The sequence below is a fragment of the Vanacampus margaritifer genome, chromosome 2 (assembly GCF_051991255.1).
Source record: "Vanacampus margaritifer isolate UIUO_Vmar chromosome 2, RoL_Vmar_1.0, whole genome shotgun sequence".
NCBI classification, from domain to species: domain Eukaryota; kingdom Metazoa; phylum Chordata; class Actinopteri; order Syngnathiformes; family Syngnathidae; genus Vanacampus; species Vanacampus margaritifer.
In genome coordinates this window covers 46,056,846-46,083,611 of record NC_135433.1, presented here as the reverse complement: position 1 = coordinate 46,083,611, position 26,766 = coordinate 46,056,846, and the positions used below count along the sequence as shown (strand labels likewise).

At 38.2% G+C, this 26,766-nt stretch overlaps 1 protein-coding gene across 1 annotated transcript; it reads right to left on the bottom strand.

Moving 5' to 3' along the window:
* pcmtd1 (protein-L-isoaspartate (D-aspartate) O-methyltransferase domain containing 1) lies at window positions 1-21,632 on the bottom strand. Its single transcript, XM_077558855.1, has 6 exons — window positions 21,404-21,632; window positions 10,768-11,159; window positions 9,973-10,075; window positions 8,314-8,485; window positions 5,549-5,672; window positions 1-3,648 (listed from the first exon to the last, which is right to left on the bottom strand). The coding sequence occupies exons 2-6, from the start codon at window positions 11,072-11,074 to the stop codon at window positions 3,242-3,244; spliced, it is 1,113 nt and encodes a 370-aa protein (XP_077414981.1). The 5' UTR covers window positions 11,075-11,159; window positions 21,404-21,632; the 3' UTR covers window positions 1-3,241.
* Between the last annotated feature and the right edge of the window lie 5,134 nt (window positions 21,633-26,766).

Genomic DNA, 26,766 nt, shown 5'->3' with positions numbered 1-26,766 from the left:
ATCCCCCCCCCCCCACCACACACACACATACACACACACACACACACACATCACCCCAAACCACAATAAGGTGCTTTGTCATACAAAAAGGCTTTGAAATTTACATTGCTTTCAATACAAAAGCTAAAATCACTTCAGATTGGTCTCAATTGATTAGCATGAATGAATCAATCATAAATGTCTCCGTGCGTTAGCGACACTCCACGGAAGGGTCTCGCTCCTCCCGCTCCAATCAATATCACATCACGTCAAGTCAGCGCTCCTGTTAGAAAAGGTTGCGTTAAAAGGTGTCTCGGTAGAAAAAAAACAAACATTTTGGACACCTCTTAGGTAGAAAACCCCCCCATCAAGTCTCCTATTACGGATGATCATGAAACGATTATTTCCTTGTAATTAATATACAGTCGAACCTCCAAAGTGGAAAGTCACAAAAGACAATTATCACCTCAGAGAACTTTTGTTTGTTTGTTGCCAAAATGGTAAATGAACTGCTTTTTATATAGCGCTTTAGCTCCACCATATTCGAGAATAAGGTGCAATTGCACATCCACTGCAGTAGGTGGCAGTGGCGCTCTCATTGTTAGAGGAATATTAGCTCCTCTGCAGAAGCGTACTACTGTTGATACTAGTTATAGTTGTGGTGGAGAGTTGGGGGGGGGGACTTTTTTTTTTTCTTCCTAGGGGCCAGGGGTAACAAATAATTATTGAGGAGAACTGGCTTTTAATGTAAAAACTTTTAATTCTGCCTGCTCATCCACTGCCATTGACGGCTATAGACGTCAAAAATTCATTTGAACTATTTCTATGAGTTTAAATTCCCCCCCCCCCCACACTTTTGTTAACAATAGTATGAAAACCTAGAAATCCGTAATTGTACATTTAGAACAGATATAAAATTTGTGATTAATTGTCAGTTAACTAGTGAAGTCATGCAATTAATTATGATTTTTTTTTTTAAATCATCGCCTGACGCCCCTTATTTTAAAAAAAATAACAATAAAATAAAATATAACAATAAAATAATTAAAATTACTTCAAAAAATAAGAAGAGATGATTAAATATTAGGGGCATCAGGCGATTACATTTTTTCGTAATTAATGGCATAACTAGTTAACTCACGATTAATCCTAAATTTTAGATCTGTTCTAAATGTACAATTCCCCCCCCCAGGTTTTCATACTCAACAACAACAAAAATTTAAAAGTGGAAAAAATGTGGAACTAATAGAAATGGTTCTAATGAATTTTTGACATCTATAGCCGTCAATGGCAGTGAATGAGTTAAGCATGGTTTTGTCATGGGAATATTTCATTCACATTTACATTATTCCCAATTAGGGACTTTGAGGCTGATTCAGATTACGATATTTGGTAGATTTATATTCTGATAACTGTTTAATTGGCCAATTTTATAATATCATTTTTTGATATGAATTACAGGCGGAACACTTGACTACGGTATTTTTCAAGTTTGATTTTTTGTGTTGTCTACAATGGTAAAAATCAGACGCTATTTTTTTTTAGGCGCTCATTTTCTTTTGTGGGTAAAATGTTTCTCTGTTTTATGCGATCTTTGTTAATGTGCTAATAATATTTACATATACTATTTTGTTGCTGATTATAGAGCTAAAATTGGACGATTAAATCGGCCAGCCGATTAATCAGTCAAGCCCTTTTTCCAATTAACATTCTTAAAATGTTACGAAGCAGATCTTATTATTACATAAGCAAAACTATAAAATGACGCTCGGCGACAGTATTGCTCTGCATACGCCTTTCATGTTCCTCCATTTCGTCTTCTAAGGGTGACTTATTTCACTTTGTTTGTTTTATTTAATCCATCAAATTAAACGATATTTAATACAATATTTATCTTTACACTTGCATGGATGTAAGAATGCTAATTAAAAGCCTACTTTAAATACAAGTACTGTACAGTTGCAGGTGTTTTTTTTTGGCCCTGGGAACAGTAGGATTTAAATGACATAGTTCCTAATGGGAAATTATGGAGCTGTTTGTTTTCTATGCCACTTATCCTCATTAGGGTCGTGTTTTGGGTAAGATTGGGGTACGCCTCGGACAGGTTGCCAGTCAACCGCAGAACCAATATCGACAAACAACTAATTTATTTAAATTGATTGTACTCATTATAACCCCTAGGCAAATTTAACTGTCACACTGTTGTATATTTTGTGTTGCACACGACCAAACCACAGAGACGCCTTGCTCAAGGACACCACAACAGCTTTGTTTCTTAAAATCAAAAAAATTTTTTTCTCCATTTTATTTTATTTTTTGGTGTTTTTTTCTAATCCCACGCTTTAGTTTAGGTTTTATTATCTTTAGTTAAAAAAAAAAAAAAAGGTTATTATGTATTGTGTAGGTAAACTAAACTGTGCGAACTTTCTTCTTCTGTACATAATTACATTTCAAATCCCTGAAAGATCATGCATAAAATGAATCGACAAAGATGAAAACGTAATTGTGCTATTATATAGTTAATTTCACAATGTAAAATGTTGTTTCAGTTAGTTAACATTTTTAAAACCACTTTGGTTTTCATTCGATTCAATTTTAGTTGTAGTTATTTTGTCTCCGAATCCGTACAGATGAGCTAATTGCGCTTCAATCAAGCTCGCCTTCATGTTTTTGGAAACACGTGCAAATGGAGAACATTCCAACCCCACACACGGGCGAGAGATTTCAACCCCCAAAACTTCACATTTGCATATAATTTTTGAATTATATTCTTTTATATCCATTTTCATTTTCACTTTTAGTCATTCATTTATTTATTTAGTCATTTATTTATTTGTGAGGGCAGACGAGCTAACCGCTATACCACCGCACGCCAACTCTTATTTAGATAATAACTAATACAGGTATGTTAATTTAAATATATATATTTAATAACAGTGTTTACGTTGACACTTGTCAACAACCTTAATGCTACTTAAACATCCAACAATTTTTTTTTTACGAAAACGAATGAAAGGTAGAAATGGTTTCATTGAGAAAAAAAAAAAAGTTAAAATTCCACTTTGGAGGTTCCAACGCACGCTCAATCGATCTCATCTGAAATGGTCATTTTCATTGTGTGTACGTTTTAATATACAAAAGAATGAAAAAGAAAGCAGGATATACAAAGGAGAATGTCAACATTATGATCCAGTGTGATCTGTGCCGTCAAGTTCCGCCATCACGATAGAAGAGAGGAAATAATGCTACGCGTGCGCCTCAGTCACTTCTTCCTGTAGTACAGTAAATATTCCTTGAGGGACTCGGGCAGCGGCAGAGACAAGATCTGGTCTCTAAACACGTTGGCCTGCTTGAGGATCTCCACGTCGCCGAGGTCCCGCTCCTCCTTGTCCTCCTCCTCCTCCTCCACGGCGGCCTCGCCGTCCTTGTGCTCGTCCTCGCCGTGCTCCTCCTCGCTCTCCACCATCTGCGGGATCAGCTGGTTGCCCACGAAGACGTACGTGTTGATGCGCCGCCGCCGGCAGTGCCGCCGCTTGCGCTTCTGCGGCGCCCGCTGCGCCCCCGCGCGCCGGGCCTGCTCGTCCTCCTCGCCGCCGCTGGTCAACTCGCGCAGGGTGCGGCGGATGTAGATGCGGCACAGGTCCTGCAGGGTGCGCACCGTCACGGGGGCTGACGGCAAAGAGGGACGCAAACGCACGCACATTTTGTGTGTTGCTGGAGTAGAATGTCTCCACAGCAAATTGCTACATGGGATTACAGTTCGGGATGTTCGATACCACTTTTTTCAGACTCTTGATACAGATACCAAGTACTGATACCACTAGTAGGCCTACTATATATCCCAAAATGATGTTTTTCTTTAAAATTGCATTTCATTCATTAAATTAAATTTTCTATTCTTCTAATTTACAGTTGTTGATCGTAAGTATCGGTCGCTGTCGCGAGTACCGATACCTTGAAATAAGGCCAACTCGCCCACCCCTATATCACATAAGCATGTAGTTCCTTGTTCAAGGTTAATCTTGTTCAAGGCTGTTCGTGTTACTGAAGCAGCTGAGACCGCAATCAATTATGCAGCAAATTAACGTCTCTATCAAATAGATGCCGTGCTTCAATAAATTCTGTAGTGTCATCCACTTCAAAAATACAAATGCCTCTCTGAAAAACGTGTGCATGCTCCAATGAGTAAATTGTGAAATGGGCAAATAAATACCTCCATAAAATTGAGACATTGTCATAATTACTTAAGACAAATAGAACCAGCCTCAAATAAATGTTATGCCCTAAATATGTCCAATTGAAACAAATAGATAGATAAATAAATAAACAAACAAATAAAAAATACCTCTCTCAAAATGGACGCCGTGCCTAAACTATTTGGCAGTTCTAACAAAAATGTATGCCTTACTCAAAAGGATGTCACACCCAAATTACTTGCACTTTAGACAAATAAACATCTTCAAAAAAATGCTGCTCCCCAACTAGTAATGATTTCCACAAATAAGCACCTCACTCCAATAGACTGTCACAATGAAGCAGGTGCTTTGTTCAATTCAGAAAAATAAACACCTCCTTATTGACATCCCAATACGGAGACATCCAATTGACGTCCCAGTGAGCTCTTTGCACAACTCCACCACTTCCTCAAGTCAATACCACTCCTTGATTTCCTGTCGTTCATGAGTGGACAAGCTAATTAATCCAGGTGTGCTTGACCTCAGTAACCATGATGACAATGGCCAGACACACCTGGATTAATCAGTGTATCCACTCATGAAAGACAGGGGAAAAAAAGAGTGGTATTAAGTTCAGGAAGTGTGTTGTCCACCTAAAACTGATAAACACCTCCCTCAAACAGAGCCCGTGTTGCCAGGTGCATCCACTTAAGACAAACACACCGACCTCAAATAAACACTACGCATCAATTCGTAGCAGAGTACATTCAGTGAAGAGAAATAAACGCCTCCAATCTACACTGTGACCCAATTACTTGAAATTTAGGCAAATAAACATCTCCCTCAAATAAATGATTCATGCACCCCAATTTGTGGGCGGGTACTTTGTCTGCTTTAGAAAAATAAACGCCTTCCTCAAATACATATTATACGCCAGTTCGTCGCCAACTGCATCAGCCACATAAGACAAATAAACACCTCCCTCAATAAAGACACCATGTCACAAATAGTTGGCGGGTACATTCTCAACTTAGGAAAAATAAACAACTCCCTCAAATAAATGATTCATCCCAATTAGCTGTACTTAAGATAAATGAACACGTCTCTCAAATAGACTCCGTGCCCCAATTAGTGGGCGGGTACTTTGTCTGTTTTAGAAAAATAAACGCCTCCCTCAAATACACACTATGCCGCAATTGGTTGGCAGGTGCATTAGCCACGTGAGACAAATAAATACCTCCCTGAATTTGACACTGTCACTAACCAAGTGTGAAGCTGCTCATTATTTAGCACAAATGTGTCAGCAGCTGCTATTGAAGTAACCCTGTACACTGCATTCTGCACATCTGCAATTTTCATCAAAAGGACACGTGAAGAGACTCGGAGGAACTCACGCAACTGGACGCTGTCCGGTTTGTCGCCGTCAGCTCGGTTTTGTTGGGCCAGCGGCGCAAAGGACACGGCCAAGATGTTTTTGCTGTCCCACGTGCACTGGCCCGTCCTGGTGATCTGGGTCAGCTGTGAAAAAAAAAAAAAAAATATATATATATATATATATATATATATATATATATACATAAATAAAAAAAATTGTTGCTATATTTTATTTAGATATTATATTTTTATCATACTATTTCTGCCACGATACTCATTCAAATCTGACTTCTTTGTAATATTATATTCAAAATGTACAATGAAATTGATTTTTTTTTACTTAAAAATTCACCTTTCCCCCAATATAATTCATCTACCATATTTTTTCTTTCCAATGGAGCACTCAAACTTTCTCTCTTGTGATAGTTCTACTTAAATTCAATTCATAACGAAAGAGGTAATCGAGTTCCCATTGCGTTGTTATTGTACGCACACAAAAAGGCGTAAATGCTATCAAGGTACAATTGAAGCGCACGCTCTCACCATGCTTGGATGGTGATGCTAAATGCTAAATCTAGTTGAGGGGGGTGTCATAATTAGAGAGGTGTTAAAATTGCAGACAATGGGTCCATTAAAGCTTCATGCCAGATGTCCTCTTCATTTATTATAATGGGCCCCAAAAGGAGTGTGATAATGCTTTTATTTCTTCAAATAATGACACACACACTGTTCCCCAATTAGTTGCAATTTAGACAAAAGCATTCTTCAAAATAGACGCCATGCACCAATCAGTAGGCGGTTACGACAATTAAACAACTCCCTTAAATGGACGCATTCCCCAATTTTAGTCAGTTGGGAGTGTTGATCTTTTAAGACAACTAAATGACTCCATCAAATTGAAACCCTTCCCTATTAATTGGCGGGTACATCAAACCACTTCACAAATAAACACCTCCCTGAGATAGACACCATGATTATTAGCTGACAGGGAAGTCTTCTTAAGACAATGAAAAGGCCGCTTCAAAAACATGTGCCTTAATTAGATAGCAGGTGTGCTAAACGCTCAAGATAAATAAATGCCTCCCTCAAATAATTGCAGTACCCCAATTTATTAGCAGGTGCATCATCTGCTTAAAACGAACGCCTCCCTCAAAGAGACAGCGTGGTCTAATTAGTTGGTGGCTGCGTCATCCACTTAAGAGAAATAAAACCACAGATGGTTGCTGTGCCCAAGGGAAAAAAATGGTGCATCTTTCCACTTAAATAAATAAACACCTCCCTAACATAGATGCAATGCCCTAATTAATTACCGTATTTTCCCGACTATAAAACGTAATGGGTTATAAATCGCACCCACCTAGTGTAGATTGAACATTTTTTTACATATTGGCTGTGCTGGACTATGGGCCTGGATACATAGAGTAAATTGTGAGATTGGATAATCAGGAGCGAACCACGTCAAAAAAAACTAACAGTACATTAGCCGCACCGTCACATTGGTCGCAGGGGTCAGAGCGCAAGGAAAAAGTAGCTGCTTATAGTCCGTAAATTATGGTAGCAGGTGCGTCATCTGCTTAAGGCAAATAAACACTTCCCGCAAATGAACGCCATTCCCCAATTAATTTGCAGGTATGTCATCTGTTTAAGAAAAATAAAGGCCTCCCTCAAATAGACACTGAGCCCCAATATGTTGGCAGGTGTGTCCTCTGCTCAAGACAAATAAAGGGCTCTTTCAAAAAAAAAATACCATGCTTCAAATAATTTGCAGGTATGTCATCTGCTTAAAACAAAAAAGGCCTCCCTCAAAATGATGTAATGTTTCAATTAATTTGTAGGTGTGTAATCTGTTTAAGAAAAATAAAGGCCTCCCTCAAATAGACACTGAGCCCCAATATGTTGGCAGGTGCACCATCAGTTTAAGACAAATAAAGGCCTCTCTCAAAAAGATGCTACGCTACAATTAATTTGTAGGTGTGTAATCTGTTTAAGAAAAATAAAGGCCTCCCTCAAATAGACACCGAGCCCCAATATGTTGGCAGGTGCGCCATCAGTTTAAGACAAATAGAGGGCTCTCTCAAAAAAATACCATGCTTCAAATAATTTGCATGTATGTCATCTGTTTAAGAAAAATAAAGGCCTCCCTCAAATAGACACTGAGCCCCAATATGTTGGCAGGTGCGTCCTCTGCTTAAGACAAATATAGGGCTCTCTCAAAAATATACCATGCTTCAAATAATTTGTAGGTATGTCATCTGCTCAAGAAAAATGAAGGCCTCCCTCAATATGATGTAATGTTTCAATTAATTTGCAGGTGTTTCATCTGTTTAAGAAAAATAAAGGCCTCTCCCAAAATGATGTAATGTTTCAATTAATTTGCAGGTATGTCATCTGCTTAAGAAAAATAAAGGCCTCCCTCAAATTAACATTGAGCAACAATATGTTGGCAGGTGCATCCTCTGCTTATGACAAATAAAGGCCTCCATCAAAATGATGTAATGTTTCAATTAATTTGCAGGTGTTTCATCTGTTTAAGAAAAACAAAGGCCTCCCTCAAATAGACACTTTGAGCCCCAACATGTTGGCAGGTGCGTCATTTGCTTAAGACAAATACATGCCTCCCTCACATGGTCACTTCATACACGATGACAAGTTGCTTCCCTTGTCTGTCAGCATCCTAAATACATCGAGAAGCCCCTCTTACGCGGCTCCACAATCAGCCATGAAAAATTAATACCCATGCTGGTTTTCAATAAAAAGAGCAGCATAACGAGTCTCCCAGTCTCACCTGATCCTCGATAGGCAGCACAAGGATCCCCCCGACTTTGAGCAGGACTTTCATGTAATATTCATGGACTTTCTGCACCCCGGCCCCGCAGTAAATGCGATCATACTGGTGGCTGTCTGTGGAGATTTCCAGGCAATCTCCCACAACAAAAACGGGCTCGCAGAACTCAAACCTGCAGGGGGGGGACATCACATCAGATGGGAACATACAAAATGCCTAAGCCCAATTATGACCAGCCCAACAGGGCTATCATGGCGCCGGTAGAGAAAGCACATAAGAACACAGTGTAAAACGGAATAAATTAACATATTTTCTGCTGTAAGCAAAATAGTAGATAAGGTAAGTAGTAGGTAAGTAGATGCCACTAAAAATACCTTCTTTCCACTAAAATGGCCAGCTTCCTGTTAGCTTTCAAGCAATCTGTTCTTGAGATTTTTGTTATGATGACCTTTTCCGGAGTTTGGAGGTGGATTTTTTTACCTTTGGAAGTGGCTGAATCTCTGTAAACTTACATATCGTCGTTGCTATGTGAAAAACCCTTATTCCCATTTTTCCCCATTTGTTTATTTTTAGGTTTTTGGGATGAAACTGAATGCAGGCATCCCAAAAACATTTTTCATAGAAGCGACAATATGTAAGTTTCCAGACATTCTGCAACTTCCAGAGAAAAATAGCTTTTGTGAAAACCTACATCTGAACAGTGGTCTCATTTTATAAAATTAGCTAATTTAACATTTAAAGGTACAGTGTGTAGAATTGTTTGGGGCCATCTAGTGGTGAACTAATAGAATGCAATGATCTAAGTTTTGATTAGCATTTTGAAGCATGGGCACTACGTTGCAAAGTTCTTCTCCTTCGGGTAGCCGGAGTAGAAAGATGGCGGTGAAACATGTCTGTCTAGCGTGGCGCGACCTATGTAATATAATTTTCAATAACTAGACCTACGAATATATTTTTACTTAATGTACGCATTTTAGGCATAGTATTGAAATATTGTTCTTTTTTTAATGAATGAGTATTGAAAAATTCCAAAACTCTCTCTTCATTCAAAGAACACAGTTTTATGATTGATTGTGCCTCCGTTTCAACAGTGTGCTCTTTTCTTTTCTATTGCCGTAAACGACACTATCAGATCTACTATCAACTCTCGGGTGTGCACATGTGTTTTCGTGTGCTTAGGTGGGTTCAACACAAGCACTGGACGCAGAAATGCGGAACAGACAAAATGGCAAAGTTGTTGAGCTGGGCCATGCACAATCAATTTTCTCCACTGTCAGCCATGGAGGTTGAAAAACAACAACAAGCACATCCAGAACAGTTCGTCTTCGCTACTAGGACACAAATACTCAACTGTTCTTTTACTTGAGGCTTGCTATCATATTTGGAAACCTAAATTTGTTGTGTGTATCTCGCCAATAAAACATGGGTGATATGGTACGGCTCAGTTCAAAAGGGTGTGACTGTGATGCAATGACTTTCATTTTACATACCATATCTTTTAGGGAACAGGGATTTGGCATTTCTTTCAAAAATATATCATTCAATACGTATCTCAAAACATTTTAAAGTGTAACGATTCGATTTCGTGCCCTCGTATCTTTTAAATCAAAACTGATTTCCCGCTTCAAAATGATAGCAGGGCATAAATCCAACACTCACTTATCGAAGCTGTCGCTGGTCTTTATAAAACTGTCAAGTTTGTCCCTGGCATATTCGACCACATCCTTGTGGAGCTCCACACCGTGATTCACACCAAATGGACCTTCATAAAAATAACAACAAGGAACTCCAATTAATTGCCGCATGGAAACAAAAAAACAAAACAAAAAAAGCTAGATAACTAGACAGACAGAGAGATGCTAGCCTAGCTATCTACCTATGTGGCTATCTAGCTAGCTGATAGATAGATAGATAGATAGATAGATAGATAGATAGATAGATAGATAGATAGATAGATAGATAGATAGACAAAATAAATATTATCTTGCTAGCTAACGATAAAGATGATGCTTGCTTGCTAGCAAACAATATTAGCTTGCTAGCTGACGATAGATGGACGGACGGACGGACGGATGGACAGACGGATGGACAGACAGATGGACAGACAGACAAAAATATTATCTTGCTAGCTAATGGTAGATAAAGATGATGATTGCTTGCTAGCAAACGGTATTAGCTTGCTGACGAGAGACGGACGGACGGACAGACAGACAAAAATATTATCTTGCTAGCTAACGATAAAGATGATGATTGCTTGCTAGCAAACGATATTAGCTTGATAGATAGATAGATAGATAGATAGATAGATAGATAGATAGATAGATAGATAGATAGATAAATAAAAATATATTGCTAGCTAACGATAGATAAAGATGATGATTGCTCGCTAGCAAACGATATTAGCTTGCTAGCTGACGATAGATAGATAGATGGATGGGTGGATGGCAAGCTTACCAATGATGAGTCCCACCATGGTGCTCAGGTAACCCGTCCCGCTGCCCAGGTTGAGGAAAGAAAGTCCCGGCTGCAGCTTGAGCGCCTCCATCACCTCGGAATAAATGCACGGAGCCGACAAGTGGATGTTGCCGTGTTTCCACGCCAAATCTTTGTATGCGCTGTCCCGGTAGCCGTCCAGGTAGTAGTCGCCGCGGTCGATGGCGCGAAAAGCCTGCTCCACTCTGTCCGTGCGAATATACTGCGCCTCCTTCAGGTTGTCGATGAGGTCGTCGTTGTCCTCCCCGGCGCTCACGGCTCCCCCCATGCCGACAAAAAAGTGTTTTGGCCCGAAAAAAAGATCCAGCTGATGTGATTCCTCACGCAACAGTCATCTCCAGGCAGCAGGTGACCTGTGGAAAATGGTATAAGCACATGTTAATATATATATATATATATATATATATATATATATATATATTAAAGAAGCAAGCAGCGATGAAAAGGCCCTCACACTTTTGCTTCATGGAAATTTTTTAAATTATTTTCAAACTTTGACATGATGATATGCCCACCTTTGATGACACTGGCAAAAAAAAAAAGCTTTGCAATTTAATGTCACCCAGTTTTCTAGTACAGTGATTCTCACCTTGTGGCTTAGGCACGGACAGGTAGTAAAAAATAGGGCTTTTTCAAGCCCAATATTGATTCATAAAACCACAAATCAATTATTTTTATGTATCTTTTTTCACATAAATTCTTAAGAAAGTAGACTTTTAAAGGCCGATTTTCTTTTTGTAACTTACTGTTAGCGCCAAATTTACTCATGAATTTAAGTATTTTCTTTGAAGTTGAAATTGAAATAGATTCTGAAAATATTTTTATCTCATCCTTGCTGATGTCAATGTATGTTTAACACTTAAGTGATTATAACACGTGTTAATTTCATTAATAAACTAAATCATTTGACCAGTTACCGTAAAATGTACTTTGGAATTTAACTCTTTGACTGCCAGACGTTTTCAGAAACGGGATGTCGCCAGTGCCAGCCGATTTAAGCATTTTGACTGATCTTTCAAGGTCCACAGAAAATGTTGTGTTTGGACTATGGAAACACACATACTACCAAATGAAAGATTGAACACTCATCTTTCATCAGAAAAAAAGTTTGTTTCTACCTTATTCCATTCTTCAGTAATCAACAATAGAAAATGGTTAGTTTCACCGAAATTCTCTGTTTTGAAACAAAAAACGGAGAAAAAGAGCTTTTTGTGAAACGATGTTATTTCATGCACTCTAGTGAATTCTACACTTCTTTTTGTCCATGAATGATGCCACAAACACTTAAATAGTGCTTTACTTCTGTAAAACGCTTTCACCAACAATGAAAAAGTGTTTTTAGTTTGCAAAATACATTTATTTCCATTCAACAGTGTAACAATTTGACAAAACAATTTGGCAAACTATTTACAAATGTGTGCAACTGTGGTACTATTTACAATTATGTGGATGTTTCAAATACAGTTTTTCTTTTTGTAACGCTCTCCTGCGTGCAAGGAGAGGGAGCAGGATTCGCACAACAGATTACTTTCACTTTCATTGTCCGTTTCGCGTGCAGACGTTACACTTTCTTGACGGCCTTTTTTTCCGGGGAATAGCAAGTAGCAGACTGTACCCACTCCTCCGATGAATATGCATTGGACTCGGGGCACTCTTCGTCGTCCGATTGAACGTCCGCCTGAGCGTGCTCGCTTGTGCTGCGCGTTTTCCGGTGTTAGCATCGCTAGCCCGTGAACCTTTATGACGTCGTCATAGCCGCCGCGTCAGCGCTTCCAACTTCGGCGTCAACCTCGGAGTCACCACCATCATCATCGATGATGATCATCGTCGTCATCAATGTGCTCTTTGGCGTTGAAAATTCCCAACTGTGAGCTGCTTGCAACATCGTCCGCTTCCTCCTCCATCTAGCTCCGCCTAACGTATTCTACTGCCGCGTCAATGCTTCCAACCATGGAGTCACCATCATCATCATCATCGATGATGATCATCGTCGTCATCAATGTGCTCTTTATCGTTGGTCGATGCTTTTCGTCTTTGAAAAAAATGGCTCTAGCGTGAGCTGCTTGCAACCGCCATTATGGCTTCTTCAGCTATTGTTCCCACAACACTCTAGCCCCGCCTCACGTCTTCTGCTGACGCCCACCCGATCTTGTCAAAAGAAAGTCATCGCTGCCCTCTAGGGGCCAAAAATAGTCATTAGGCTCACTAGACCTGCTTGAAACTTTCAGGACAGCTCCGCAAGCCTTCCCTGCACCCGTTTCAAAAAAATAAATAAATGGGTGGACGTCTTTTAACGTCTTTGGCGCTCCTCCGTAGGTTTTTGCAGAACGTCATTTAACGTCTTTGGCAGTAAAAGAGTTCATATTTGTGGAGTTTTTATAATGTCCTTGACATTTAAGAATTGATGTGCCATAATTAATTGAATTGAAGGAAATCGATTTGAATCGGGAAAAATCAAAATTATGTTGAACTGAACTCTTGCGAATCGAAATTGAATGGATTGAGGAAATTTGAATCGATACCCAACCCCAGTTGAAAAAAAAAAGACTGGAAAATAGAGCATTATTAATCGACAAGTAATCGGTTATTTTTTTGAGAATGTATTTATCATTTAAAGGCCTTGTTTAATTTAAAACTGTCACCATTTTTTCGTTTGTTTTTTTGGTTGGGGTTGGCCCACCTGTTTTTTTGTGGAAAATGTATACTGGAGGTTTATCAGTATTTTTTTGAAGGATTTGGAGGGTTACAAAAAAAATCCCAATGAATTTCAATGGGTGTCAATTATACGTCAATTTTTGCTATTTTCAGGCCAGCCGAGTACATATGAACAAATCACACATAAAAACGGAGCAACTAAATTTCCGTGACACTAAAATGCCACCAGATGGCACCAAATCAAGCTGTTGATGCTTTGGCTTGAGCACAAAAACACAAAAATAGATGCATTTTTCAGCAATTAATGAAAGATACTGTATATCCCCCCCAACAATAAAAACACAATCACATTAATTCTGGTTTCTTTACAATCCTACTAAAGCGCCTGGCGTAAACCTCGGAGTGCTCGTGTGATGCAGTTACAGAGCTTTGAAACAGGGGAAGACGCCTCTCGAATTTCCACTGTGCCTTCTCAGCATCTCTCCGTCTGACTCAGCCCATAAATTTACATTGAGGGGCGACTCGATAGCGGGAGGGGAGGCCTGCGCTCAGGTCATCAGCATCCATTTTGCTCACCGTCAGCAGCTGCGTATTTTTAAGTTCCCCCTCCTTCTGCCTGCCCCCGCTTGGTCATTTCCAGTCACTTTTTAGTGCAAAGAAGAAAAAGTAGGTCAGCCACAATCTTGTACAAATGAAGCGCCTTTGGCCACTGCGGTACATTCTCACAGGGGAAAATGCACCTGCTACTCGAAGGCTGGATTTACACTGTTGGTCCGAGTGCCTGAACCCGATTGCTTATTTTCATATACAGTGCGCCCACGCCCATTCCTGATTCTGTACTTACAAATGTAGTTATTCATTTGCTCAACTGAATCGAACTGGATTGGTTGTTTTTCAGACTAATGGCTGTCCTCTCCAAAACATCATAACATTCATTAGTCATAATAGGCAAAATCATCGGTTCAATTGTCAAAATTAGTCCAGCATATCACAGGGGATCCGTGTAGAGGATGGTTGAGACTAGGGGTGTGAATTGCTAAATACCTGGCGATTCTATTTGTAGCACGATTCATAGGTCACGATTCGATTCAATACCGATTAATCCCGATACAAATCTATAAATCGATTGTTGCGATTTTTTTTAAACTCAAATTTTAAAAAATAAAAATCAGCAAACTTGTACATGTACGCTGTAAGATTTGTATGAAAATGTATTTATTTATCTGAAAATTCAGGCTTATAACTGAGCCACTGCATTTAGCAAACAGGTTGCAGTCTGTTTCATGTTTGAACAGCACTGAAATAAAATATTATGGCTTAATGTTCCATCAATATAAAATTCTTTCATGCTTAATGTGTGAATCCTAACCCTAAGTAAGACATTTTGTTGAATATTCCCATAAAAAAAAATGTATGTTTAAAAATCGATTCAGCCACATATTGAATCGATTCGAGAATTGCGCGCTGTAATATCGCGATATATTGCCAAATCGATTTTTTCTAACACCCCTAGTTGAGAAATTCACACCGTTTTTTTTCCCTCGCAGCATTGCAAGGGAAAATATCAGTTGCGACGTGGACGAAGACCTTTGGCCAAACAAAAGGCAGCGCATGGATGGCCAAGAGGGGGAAGGTGACGATAGCGACTACACAGTAAATTCTGTAGAGTCAATTAGAAAATAAACTCAGTTTTAGAGTAATATTTACACTTGGAAGAGAGTAAAATAAAGAATTGACAAACAAAATAAAAGTCACTGAAGGGTGGAGGAAACTTCAGGTTGGGGGACGGCCACCTGAGCTACGCCACTTCTACTGCTTGCTTAGCTCCAAGATGTTTTTGGTCTCGGAGTTATGAAGATTCCAGCTGACACGAGCGATATACTTGCTACAGTAACATAGCAGGAGCGCTGTTGCTCAGAGCGTCTCCCAAGCTGAAGGTCGTGAGTTCGTTCCTCAACCCTTGAGTGACTTTTACTTATTTATTTTATTTTATCACTCTTCCGAGTGTAAATATTACTCTAAAACTAAGTCTATTTGGTCCCACTCTAGATAGAGTCAAATGTACTCGACAGAATTTACTGTGTAGTCAAATTGTTACAGTAGTAGTACTAGTAATTTTAGTTATTAGTTTTTCATGAATATAAAGATTTCGGTTTACACTTTCTTTTGTTGCACTCTAATGTGTAAGTACTTTGTGTGAATAAAAACTGTTGCAATTTCCTTGACTGTGAGTATGTCAAATCGCAAACTTTGAAAACTGCTCTTGTAAAATCATTTTCCCCCCTCAGTTTTATACATAATTGTATTTTGTTAGCTGTTGTGACAAATAATCTAATGATTTTGACCTGCAGTGCTCACAGAATGCCAAAGGGACGATGTATTTTGGGGGCACTGACTACTTGTATGACATAGAAATTTGATTTTGACACATAGGTAAGCTGTTTTGGGAGAGATGTGAGCTTTTGCAGATGATCCAAAGAGTTGTGCAAAATCATCCAACTTCTTTTTGGCAAAAAAAAGTAAATGAATGCAGATGAGCCAAAGCAATTGAGAGGGATCTTTGCAGTTGTGACAGTACCGACTCTTTGTTTGGGAAAGGAACTTGGTGTGAAGCACGTGTGAGCAGTTTTGGGATAGATATGTGCTTTTGCTAATGAACTGATAGGTTGTGCACAAATGTAAGACTGTTCGGCCAAATGAGCTTGCAGTTTTGAAAACGTCATCTCAGTTTCAAGAAATGTGCCAAACCTATGGAGAAAAACTACAACAGCCAAAAGTCATGACTGATAGAGGATTAGTGCTTTGGCGCCATCTTGTGGCATCTAAGGGCAATTAGAAACCCCTTTTGGGGTTGGGGTGAGGAGGGGGGGCTGTTTTAAATTAATTTAAAAAAAATATTTGCAGCACTTCTTGGTCCTTATTCCCTGCGAATAATACATAACCAATTTTAGGATATCTAATATCACACATTCTCTATTGATTTTAAATGAGGGTAACCCCGACATAACTCCACTGGCTGTCATCAAAATTTGTTTTGTTTCGTATTTTGTAATATATTTATTTATATTTAATTTAAGCTTTAACTCAATTTTTCGAGCAGGTGTTCATTTAATGTTTGTGTTTTTTGGGAAGATATGCGTTTTTAGCCACGTTTCTTTTTTTTTTTTTAGACGCCATCATGACACGTATCACACAACCTCCTCCAAAAGTATTGGAACGACTCCTTTGTTTTTGTTGTATAATGAAACCATTCTGGCTTTTGTTTATTCGTATTTACTAGGGACTGAGCGCTGATATTGGGCATTTTGACAAACATTGGTATCTGCCTTTTTTTTTTTTTTTTTATCTGACGGCTGATATAAGGTAAATTGAAAACCATTTAAATCTCAGGGAGATATTCATTTAAATGTTGAGTTAACTTGACTTAACGATGAGATGCTACTGACCAATGGGAACCTTCAGAACCATTTGCTGTTATTTGACATTAAAACAAAAGAAATGTGAAAGTTTAAGATTTCAGGTATTTTAAAATTTGGGGGAAAACTATAGAGAGCTATGGTATTTACACTTGCTTAGGTTTCCATTTAACTTTTTAAGACATATTGATAACCTTGGGAGCTCCCTGAATGTTTTGTTAGAAATTTAAAAGGATGTTGATTGTCAAATATTTAAAAAAAAATTGTTCAATAAACATCCTTTAAGACATTACAACAGAGGCAAGATTGATGTTTGTATTTTACAAATTTTGACGCTAATCCCCCATTTTTATTATTTTTTATTTTTTTACTGAAAATGAGTATCAGCTTCAAATATTGGTTATTGGCCTCCTTGCCTACTAATAATCGGCATCGGTATTGGCCCTGAAAAAACCCATATCGGTCTATCTCTAGTATTTACATCTAAATGTGTAAAACCTGTGTTTCTCAAACCTGGTCCTTGGGCCCCACTATCCAGCCTGTTTTCCATGTCTAGTGGGGCCCAAGGACCAGGGTTGAGAAACAGTGTGTTAACTCAGTAGAGTGAACCTTTTGTTTGAAGTCACCCACTTTTCAAGTGAGCAAAAGTATTGGAACAAAACTTATTAATAAAGTGAATAACATTTAATATTTGGTTACTTGCAAAAACTGCATCAAGCCAGCGACCCATTTAAAATACTTTTCCAGGCCTTTATTGCGGCCCCTTTCAGTTCTTGTTTGTTTATCCCTTCAGGAGGTAAAATGCATGCTCTATTGAGTTAAGGTCCGGAGATTGTTTTGCCATTTTAATACTTTTGGAGGACACTGTAATGTATGTGTCATGACAGTGTAAAAAGCATTATGTCACTTAAACCATCCACCCATTTTCTTAATCGCTTATTCCTTACAAGGGTCGCGGGGGTGCTGGAGCCTATCCCAGCTGGCTTCGGGCAGTAGGCGGGGCACACCCTGAATTGGTTGCAAGCCAATCCAGGGTTTTAAACCATACAGCATAAATACTACCTAAGAACACCATGGCTTGACACATCCAGTGATAAAAATGTCCTCTCTTGGCCCCTGTGCGGAAAAAAAGGGTTGGATGTGAACCCGGGTCATGTCTGACAGCGAGTCATGCCGCGTGACCAAATGGATCCTCAGGAAACACGAGCTCTTCACGTCAACTTAACACCGCGGCTCTGATCTTCCAAAACGCTTTTCTCATATGCTGTACTACTACAAACTCGCATGACTTCTGTTTTTTTTTTTTTTTGTGTGTGGCAACCAGAGGTGGTAAAAAAAGAAAAGCGTGGTGATTACCACAGAACAGGAAATGTACGTACAGCGACATGATTTATGACATCACAGCAGTGCGACGCAGCACAGAAGACTATTTGTCGCCCTATTGTTCTGCTTCCGACAAGATGCAAAACTTTATACGGCAGGAAACAACCTAAGTATCAAATTGGGAATTTAGCCTGTAACTACCACCTCAAAGCAAAACAAAAACTAACCTCAAAGGCTCCAAAGAAAATATACTGTATACTTCATCGCTTTTTGTCGAGCTAAAACACTAAAAATGAGAATAACACATGCGAGGCTTACCCTCCTATTTACGAGATGAAGCAAATTGTCATTTATGTAGCAACTTAACATGGCAACAGGTGCCGTTTGTGAACACACCTTTTGAGATTGCATTACGTGCGAATTAACCTCAGAGCTGTTACAGACCTGTTTGTTTATTTCTAATTAGCATTTGAGCCCTTCTCACATCTCCTTAATTTAGCTAATTAAAGCATGAGTGCGCTCCAGTGTGGAATTGTATTATTTCCATTACAACTGGTGGTGCACAGCTTCATAAATACAATTCCGTTGAGATATATGCAATTGATTTTGGCGATTACGTTTCTTTTAAATTTGCCAATCTTAAATTTAGGTTTCTATGGTTATTAGGTGCTCCTGGTTCATGATTTGACATGACAATTCAAGCCATTTATTTGTTATGCTGCTTTTTTTTTTTTTAACAATAAGCAATGCACTGCATTACAAACAGTTTTTACCATACTTAGCGCAGCTTATTCACTATATATTTTTCCACACTGACTATTAATGCGGAGCAGTAAGCGCAAGCCATGAAGAAAGAGTGCGGACAATACAGAATGTCCAACATATGGGATTATTTCACACTTAACTCACTGCCATAAATTCATTAAATATATATATATTTTTAAGATTATTAAAAATTAGGGGCAAGAGGCGATTACATTTTTTAAAATTGTAATTAATCGCATGACTTCACTAGTTAACTCACGATTAATCACAAATTTTATATCTGTTCTAAATGTACAATAAAAAAATCTAGGTTTTCATACTCTTGTTAACAAAAGTGGGGAAAAAAATGTTAAACTAATAGAAATAGTTAAAAACGTTTATAGCCGTCAATGGCAGTGAATGAATTGAAAAAAAGAAAGAAAATTTCAAAAATTCGGGGCGTCAGGCGATTAAAAGTTTTTAATCGTAATTAATCGCATGACTTCACTAATTAACTCGCCAATGATCACAAATTTCATATCTGTTCTAAATGTACAATAATTCTAGGTTTTCATACTCTTGTTAACAAAAGCGGGAAAAAATGTTAAATAGAAATAGTTAAAATGAATTTTTGACGTTTATAGCCGTCAATGGCAGTGAATGAGTTAATATAGTAAGCTAAAGTGCATGTGGCTATTGAAAAGTACAACTGTCGAAAGTTACATAACTAAACATCTACGATAAAATAACATTTGCCCAATTGAATACAGCGTACCATCGCTGATTATAATGAACTGTAATCCCCCACCCCCATTTGTATCCAAGGATAAACACAGCCCAGCACTTTCAGTTGCTTTACTGAACAAAGGTTCCAAAATAAAAATAGGGCACATAATCACACATGACCTGCAGCTTGCCACAACTGATGCTGAGTCACTCAACACAAAGGTTTAGCCAGTTGACAGCCAGCCAAATCTACAGCACACTCTCATTTGCTGACTCAAACGTCCCCCAACATGCCAGGTTCCGTCTTTAAAAGTCACACGCATTCAGTAACAGAGAAGCACAGATACTACAGTAGTGTAGAATCTTAAGAGGAGAATAATAATACAGGCACCTCACATGCATATATTTTGGTATAATATGCATGAAGCTGTAAAATGTATATAAATAGTCAAATAAACATTTGGTTCCGTCTTTAAAAGTCACACGCATTCAGTAACAGAGAAGCACAGATACTACAGTAGTGTAGAATCTTAAGAGGAGAATAATAATAGAGGCACCTCATATGCATATATTTTGGTATAATATGCATGAAGCTGTAAAATGTATATAAATAGTCAAATAAACATTTGGTTGCTACTTTTCAAATCTCATCTATTGTGGGGGTGGTCTAGACTCTAGACTCTAGAGTCTAGAGCATACCCCCTGCAATAAACAAGGGATTACTGTATCAGTTTGCTAGATTTTGTCAAGTAAAATTTAAGATTATATGGTTTCCCTCATGATACGGTTGCCATATTTTATATGTTTTAAAGACTAAATGGCGTGATAAAGCTGTTCTAAATAACGTTCTTATACCGCTTACCTTCATATTAATGGTGCTCGTAAAGTGTTTTCTTTTCTATTGCTAAAAGTTGTTGTTCCGGGTTCCATTTGAGTGACACCTTCATTAGCCAATCAGCGTGTCGGTTAATCACATGGCGCAGTTGCCAAGGAGACAAGCGCCTCTCGGCCAATCGAATGGCGCGACGCTTTGTTCCACACTGCGTGTGACGACGAAGCCAAAACAACAACAGCGTTCATCGCACCATGTCGACCAGAGAGCGCCTATTAATCACGACTGTTGTGGTTCTTTCAGCACATCTGTGCAAAGTGAATGGCGAGCCAGGCACTGCTTACATAAAGCGACACAAAAAAAGCGCCGTGTGTCTTGCATACGGCTTTTGTCCCGTTTGAGCACAAACGCAGCAATAACTGCCAGTTCCCTGCAATGCGATTAACCCAAATCTTTTTTTTAAGCGGCGACTGACTAGGTCAATCGGTTCGTAAAAAAAGGAGCTTTCAGTTTCAACCACTAAGCATTTAACAAGTATTATTAACAATAACAATAAACTCCGTGGTATAACTTGGTTCATTTTTTTCTCGAGCCAGCGATAAAACAGGAAAGCGCAGTAGTGGTGTTTAAAGATGGCTAGTGTGACGGCTAACCTGGAGTTAAATGGAAAGATAATTATGGAGTAGCAAGCAGGCTAACGTTAGCTCGGAGGGCCTGAGTGCGCCATCACCAAAAACACAAAGCAGCTTTAGAGGATGTCCCCCTCCCCCTCTTTTTACTTCGACTTTACATCCATAAATAACACGCGTAACAACCACAAAACACCGAGCGAAACTAACCAAACTTTGCACTTCAACGCGGAAAACCTGTTAGAGTGTAAACAAACCAAAACAATACTTACAACAATGCCGTGTCGCATTTAGTCACTGCTCGTCTCCGGGTGCAATGCGGCGGTTCATGGAGGCCCGAGGAAACATTGAAATATTTGGCGTGAAGAGTTGTTATTTTGTGTGTTGAAAGCGGGGCTCTGGAGGAGAAATTGGAAAGGAGCGAGTGGTTCTGTCGGAGTGGTGGAAAGAACAGCTGAGAGGAGAGGATGTAAACACAGCACGTCACGTGGTGTGCGGACGCGTCCACAGAGGCAAGCGCTGTTGATATTTACATCCTACCGTCTATCTATCTATCTATCTATCTATCTATCTATCTATCTATCTATCTATCTATCTATCTATCTATCTATCTATCTATCTATCTATCTATCTATCTATCTATCTATCTATCTATCTATCTATCTATCTATCTATCTATCTATCTATCTATCTATCTATCTATCTATCCATCCATCCAGGCCAATTTTCGTATTACTTATTATAAGACCGCTACGTATTCTGTAGTGACAATTGGAAAAATTAAATGCTGAAGGTACATAATAATCCCGTTAGATATGCATTTCTGAAATAACTAATTACATGTTATTTCTATAACTCTATGCCAGTGTTTATTTTCAAATTATCATTTAACTAGTTCCTGGAAAGTCACAATGTCCCGTAACTTGTGAACTATTTTTAGAACAGGCCCCTGGATTTTCATGTAGTCCTTGGGGGCTACTGCACATTAGTGACACCTGCTAATAGAACAATACATGCACACTGAATAAGTCAATGTGTGTAAATTGAAACAAGATCATCATCATTTCATTATACCTGTATTTTGTGACATTTGTTTGGTAGTGAGCAGTAATATTTTTAATTTGAAAAATATGCCGAGGCTCAATGAGTTGGGAAACACTGATGTTGCCTTCAGGGACAGTCTGGAATTAAAATTCTCCTCTGTCAGTCAGTCTGTCTGTCTAGCTGTCTATCTAATATCAGGTGTTGCCTTCAGCTACTGTCATTTTGAGCTTTCTTCACACAAATGATCTGTTTATCTAGTCTGACAAGCGTCCAGGTTAATATGAATACATTTGATGTGACTGATTAGCTAATAATAGGACAAAGTCAATGAACTAGCCAGCCACGCTAATAAATTAATGCTAATCATGATTTACAATACTTTATTATGATACTTTACAGTATACATAAAAGGACTGCGCTTGTTGAAAATACACAAATGATTGACAACCCTCCTAAAGATGGTTTATAATTGCTGATAGAAAACACAAGGTGGTGGCAAAGAACTAATATGTTCTATGGAGTCCAAACACGGTATTCTGTGTAATATTGTGTTTGCGGAATATGAGTTAAGCAGCAAAATACACGCGTTTTCGTCCATCTCAGAGGGCGGCCATAAAGCCACTTGCTGTCAACTGAAGATGACATCACAGTTGCTCAGGGCTCAGGTAACAACCAATCACGGCTTACCTGTTTTCCGAAGATTTTTCTGGACTTTCGCACTATTCTAGTTAACATTATAACCATATATTGTATAAATTGTTGCCCACTCCACATCAATTGAAGCCTGGTCATCCTGGAAGAGAAATTATTGTGGCCCTTCTCACTTTTTCCCTTGATGTTTTTTTTTTCATTGTTGTTTTTCCTTACCCTCCTGTGGGGTTAAGATTAGAGGATGTTGTTAATATTTGTCAGCTACGGGTGTGGGGAGCCCTTTTAGACTCTTTTGTAATTAAGGGCTGTATAAATAAACTTGACATGAAACTGAGTCATTATTGGTCGTTACCTAAGCAAGCCCTGAGCAACTGTGATGTTATTTTCAGTCGACAGCGGGTGACAAAATGGCCGCCCCCTGAGATGGAAATTTAATTTTTTATAACCTGACAAGACTCAGATTGACAAAATTAACAAATTCACTGCCATAAATTCATTTTTTTTAATGTAAAAATTAGGGGCGACAGGAAATTAATTTTTTTAATTGTAATTAATCGTATGACTTTACTAGTTAACTCACGATTAATCGCAAATTTTATATCTGTTCTAAATGTACAACCCAAAAAAATTCTAGGTTTTCATACTCTTGTTGACAAAAGTGGAAAAAATGTTAAACTAATTAGTTAAAATTAATTGTCAATGTTTATAGCCGTCAATGGCAGCGAATAAATAAAAAAAAAGAAGAAGAAAAGATTATAAAAAATTTGGGGCGTCAGGTGATTAAAATTTTAATTATAATTAATCGCATGACTTTACTAGTTAACTCACAATTAATCACAAATTAATACAAAAACAATAAAAAAAAATTCCCTAGGTTTTCATACTCTTGTTAACAAAAGTGGAAAAAAATGTTAAACAAATAGAAATAGTTCTAATGAATTTTTGACGTCTATAGCCGTCAATGGCAGCGAATGAGTTAATCAGAATGCCGTGTTTAGACTTTTTGGAGCACATGAACGCAAAGAAAATGTATCGTAAAGAAAATTATTTTCAACGCTGTAGGTTATGAAACACGCCTTAAAGGGGCAGTGTGTAGAAATTTCATTCATTTTAAAAGCCAACTAATAATTTAAATAGATGCATATTTTTTTTTGCATATTATCACATCAATGTAATTTTTAAAAATATAATTGTAGGTCTAGTAATAGTTAATTATATTACATAAGTCGCCAATCTTAGAGGAGCCTGATATGTTCTGCAGCCATCGTTCTGCTACGGATAGCCGAAGGAGAAGAATTTAGCGAACGTAGTAATTGGTGGTAGGCCTCTCTGAGACACCGTAGTGCGTGTGCTTCAAAATTCACAATGTTTATTCTATTAGTTTACCACTAGATGGCAAAAAGTCTCCACACACTGTCCCTTTAAAGATGAGCTGAGATTATGATTAAGGGCGTTAGTAGCTGAATGTCCACAAGGTGGCTTCAAGCACTGCCAACAAAAAAAGGACATCTCAAATGCAAATGATACGACAGCAACATGTAGATTCCACAAGATGGCGGCAAAGTCATACTTTTATAAACATAAACGCAGAAACTGTGAGTTTTTCTGAAACTAGCGGAGGATGGGTGCCAAAAACCAAACTGGCAATAGTCCATCTCTTTTATCCTACATGAAGAAGAGTCAGCTCAAAGTTGATTTTCGAGCCCATTAGGGTCATCATCAACGTTTATTGTATGAAGGCATAATGTCACCATTTGTCACACTTAATGTGCTTTGTGCGCGGCGTGCGGCTAAGGGACCGACTACCTCCACTCATAGGTTGTCCTATTAAGGTGAATCATTTGTTTACTTTCTCTCATTTGGCGACTTTAAATGCTTGCAGTGAGTTTTTTTAAGGTCATAATTGCTTGACGATGCAGAACCAAATCGGTTGCAGATTAGGGTTCGTTCATTGACTGTACGTTGTGTGAAATGAGGTGAAAAAATATGCCGCACGTTGCACAAATCCTTTTTCTACTCACGGGTACGTAAGCAGGAGTTCAGAACATTCAGAGTACTTGTTCATGGAGTCACATGTCAATGTCAATCGTGTAAAATGGTTGATAATCGGAATACTTGCCCTTTCAGTGTGGCGCTGAGCTTGATGTAAACAACAGTCGTGAATATCAGAGGTTTTGTGAGGCCGTTACGTTCATTGATAAGCCTGCGCTCGCCACACGCACGCGCCTCATATAAACTCATATAGCCAAAGGATGAGACGGGGCCACTGTGACATCACAGGAAAACACGTTGCATGTCACGTTCTGTGACATCATCAGCAGAACTGTTTTGCTGAGCTTAAATATTAGGGGTGGGAATCTTTGAATGTCTCACGATTCGATTCCGATTTTTGGGTGTGCGATTCAATTCAGAATCGATTTTCGATTAAGAACCATTTTTGATTCAAAATGATTTGATGGACAATGATTTTTGCTTCAATTTGTAGATGTTCAAGGAATCGTAATGATCGACTCCAGTCTGACTCGCTAATGCTAATTAGCGCGCTACTCGCGGCACTTTTATCACTCAAAAGAACGGCACCATGCTGAAAACCCCCCCAAAAACTTTTATTAGAATAACTTGATCGTGACTTTTCCCTTTTACTCTCGAATGTGGCTACAACTTAACAGTGTATCAGACCGCTTGGAACCACACTGCCCCTAAGTGGCCAAATCGGGTACAACATGAACAGCGCTCCCAATAAAGGCACACACAAACCCTTTGGGAAGACAGTATAAAATAATTTAAATAAAATCGATTTGGGGACATTTAAAATAGATTCTGAATCGTACTAAATGAGAATCGCGATTCTAATGCGAATCGATTTTTTGGCACACCCTTATTAACTCATTCACTGCCATTGACGGTTATAAATGTAAAATATTAATGTAACTATTTCTATTAGTTAAACATTTTTCCCACTTTTGTTAACGATAGTATGAAAACCTAGAATTTTTTTTATTGTACATTTAGAACAGATATGAAATGTGTGATTAATTGCGAGTTAACTAGTGAAGTCATGCGATTAATTACGATTAAAAACTTTAATCGCCTGACGCCCCAAATTTAGCAATAATCTTTTTTTCTTTTTCTTTTTTAATTGATTCACTGACATTGACGGCTATAAACGTCAAAAATTAATTTTAAGTATTTCTATAAGTTTAACATTTCCCCCCTTTTGTTAACAAGACTACGAAAACCTAGATTTTTTTTTATTGTACATTAAGAACAGATGTAAAATTTGAAATTAATCGTGAGTTAACTAGTGAAGTCATGCGATTAATTACAATTAATAATTTTAATCGGCTCTTGCTCCTAATCTTTAATCATCTTTTTTTAAAAATGAATTTATGGCAGTAAATGAGTTAAATCAAGTGTACGTCTACCTCATGCAATGATTTGCATTTGTTAGCTAACAGCCAATCAGAGCTGACACCGTTTTGCATACTGAGATTAATGGCCCAATGATTCAAATCATATCTAAAAAGCACAATGACACAAAAATATCTTCATTCTTCACAATTAATTCAAAGCTCATTTTTACTGAGGTTTGTTCTTGCTTGTTTAATGAATGTGCTGAGCGAGGTTGTGGATTTATTTGTGCACATTTTATTGTGTGAAACCATGACTGTGGATGACAATGACTTCTCTGTCATGTTAGTCAGTTCTTTTAGATTTTGAGTCATCATTTTGATAATGCATTCGAACTTGTGACTGTAAAACTCATGAGAGTGACGCTCCTTTGTTTATGCATTAATTGTACTTTGTGGTGTTTGATTTATCACACTCTACTGATGTAAAGTTAAAATTTTTTGTGGATTTAAAGTTTAAAGTGTGCATTTTAGGGAACTAATACACTTCGACATAACTACACTTGGATATCTTCAACATGTGACATGTA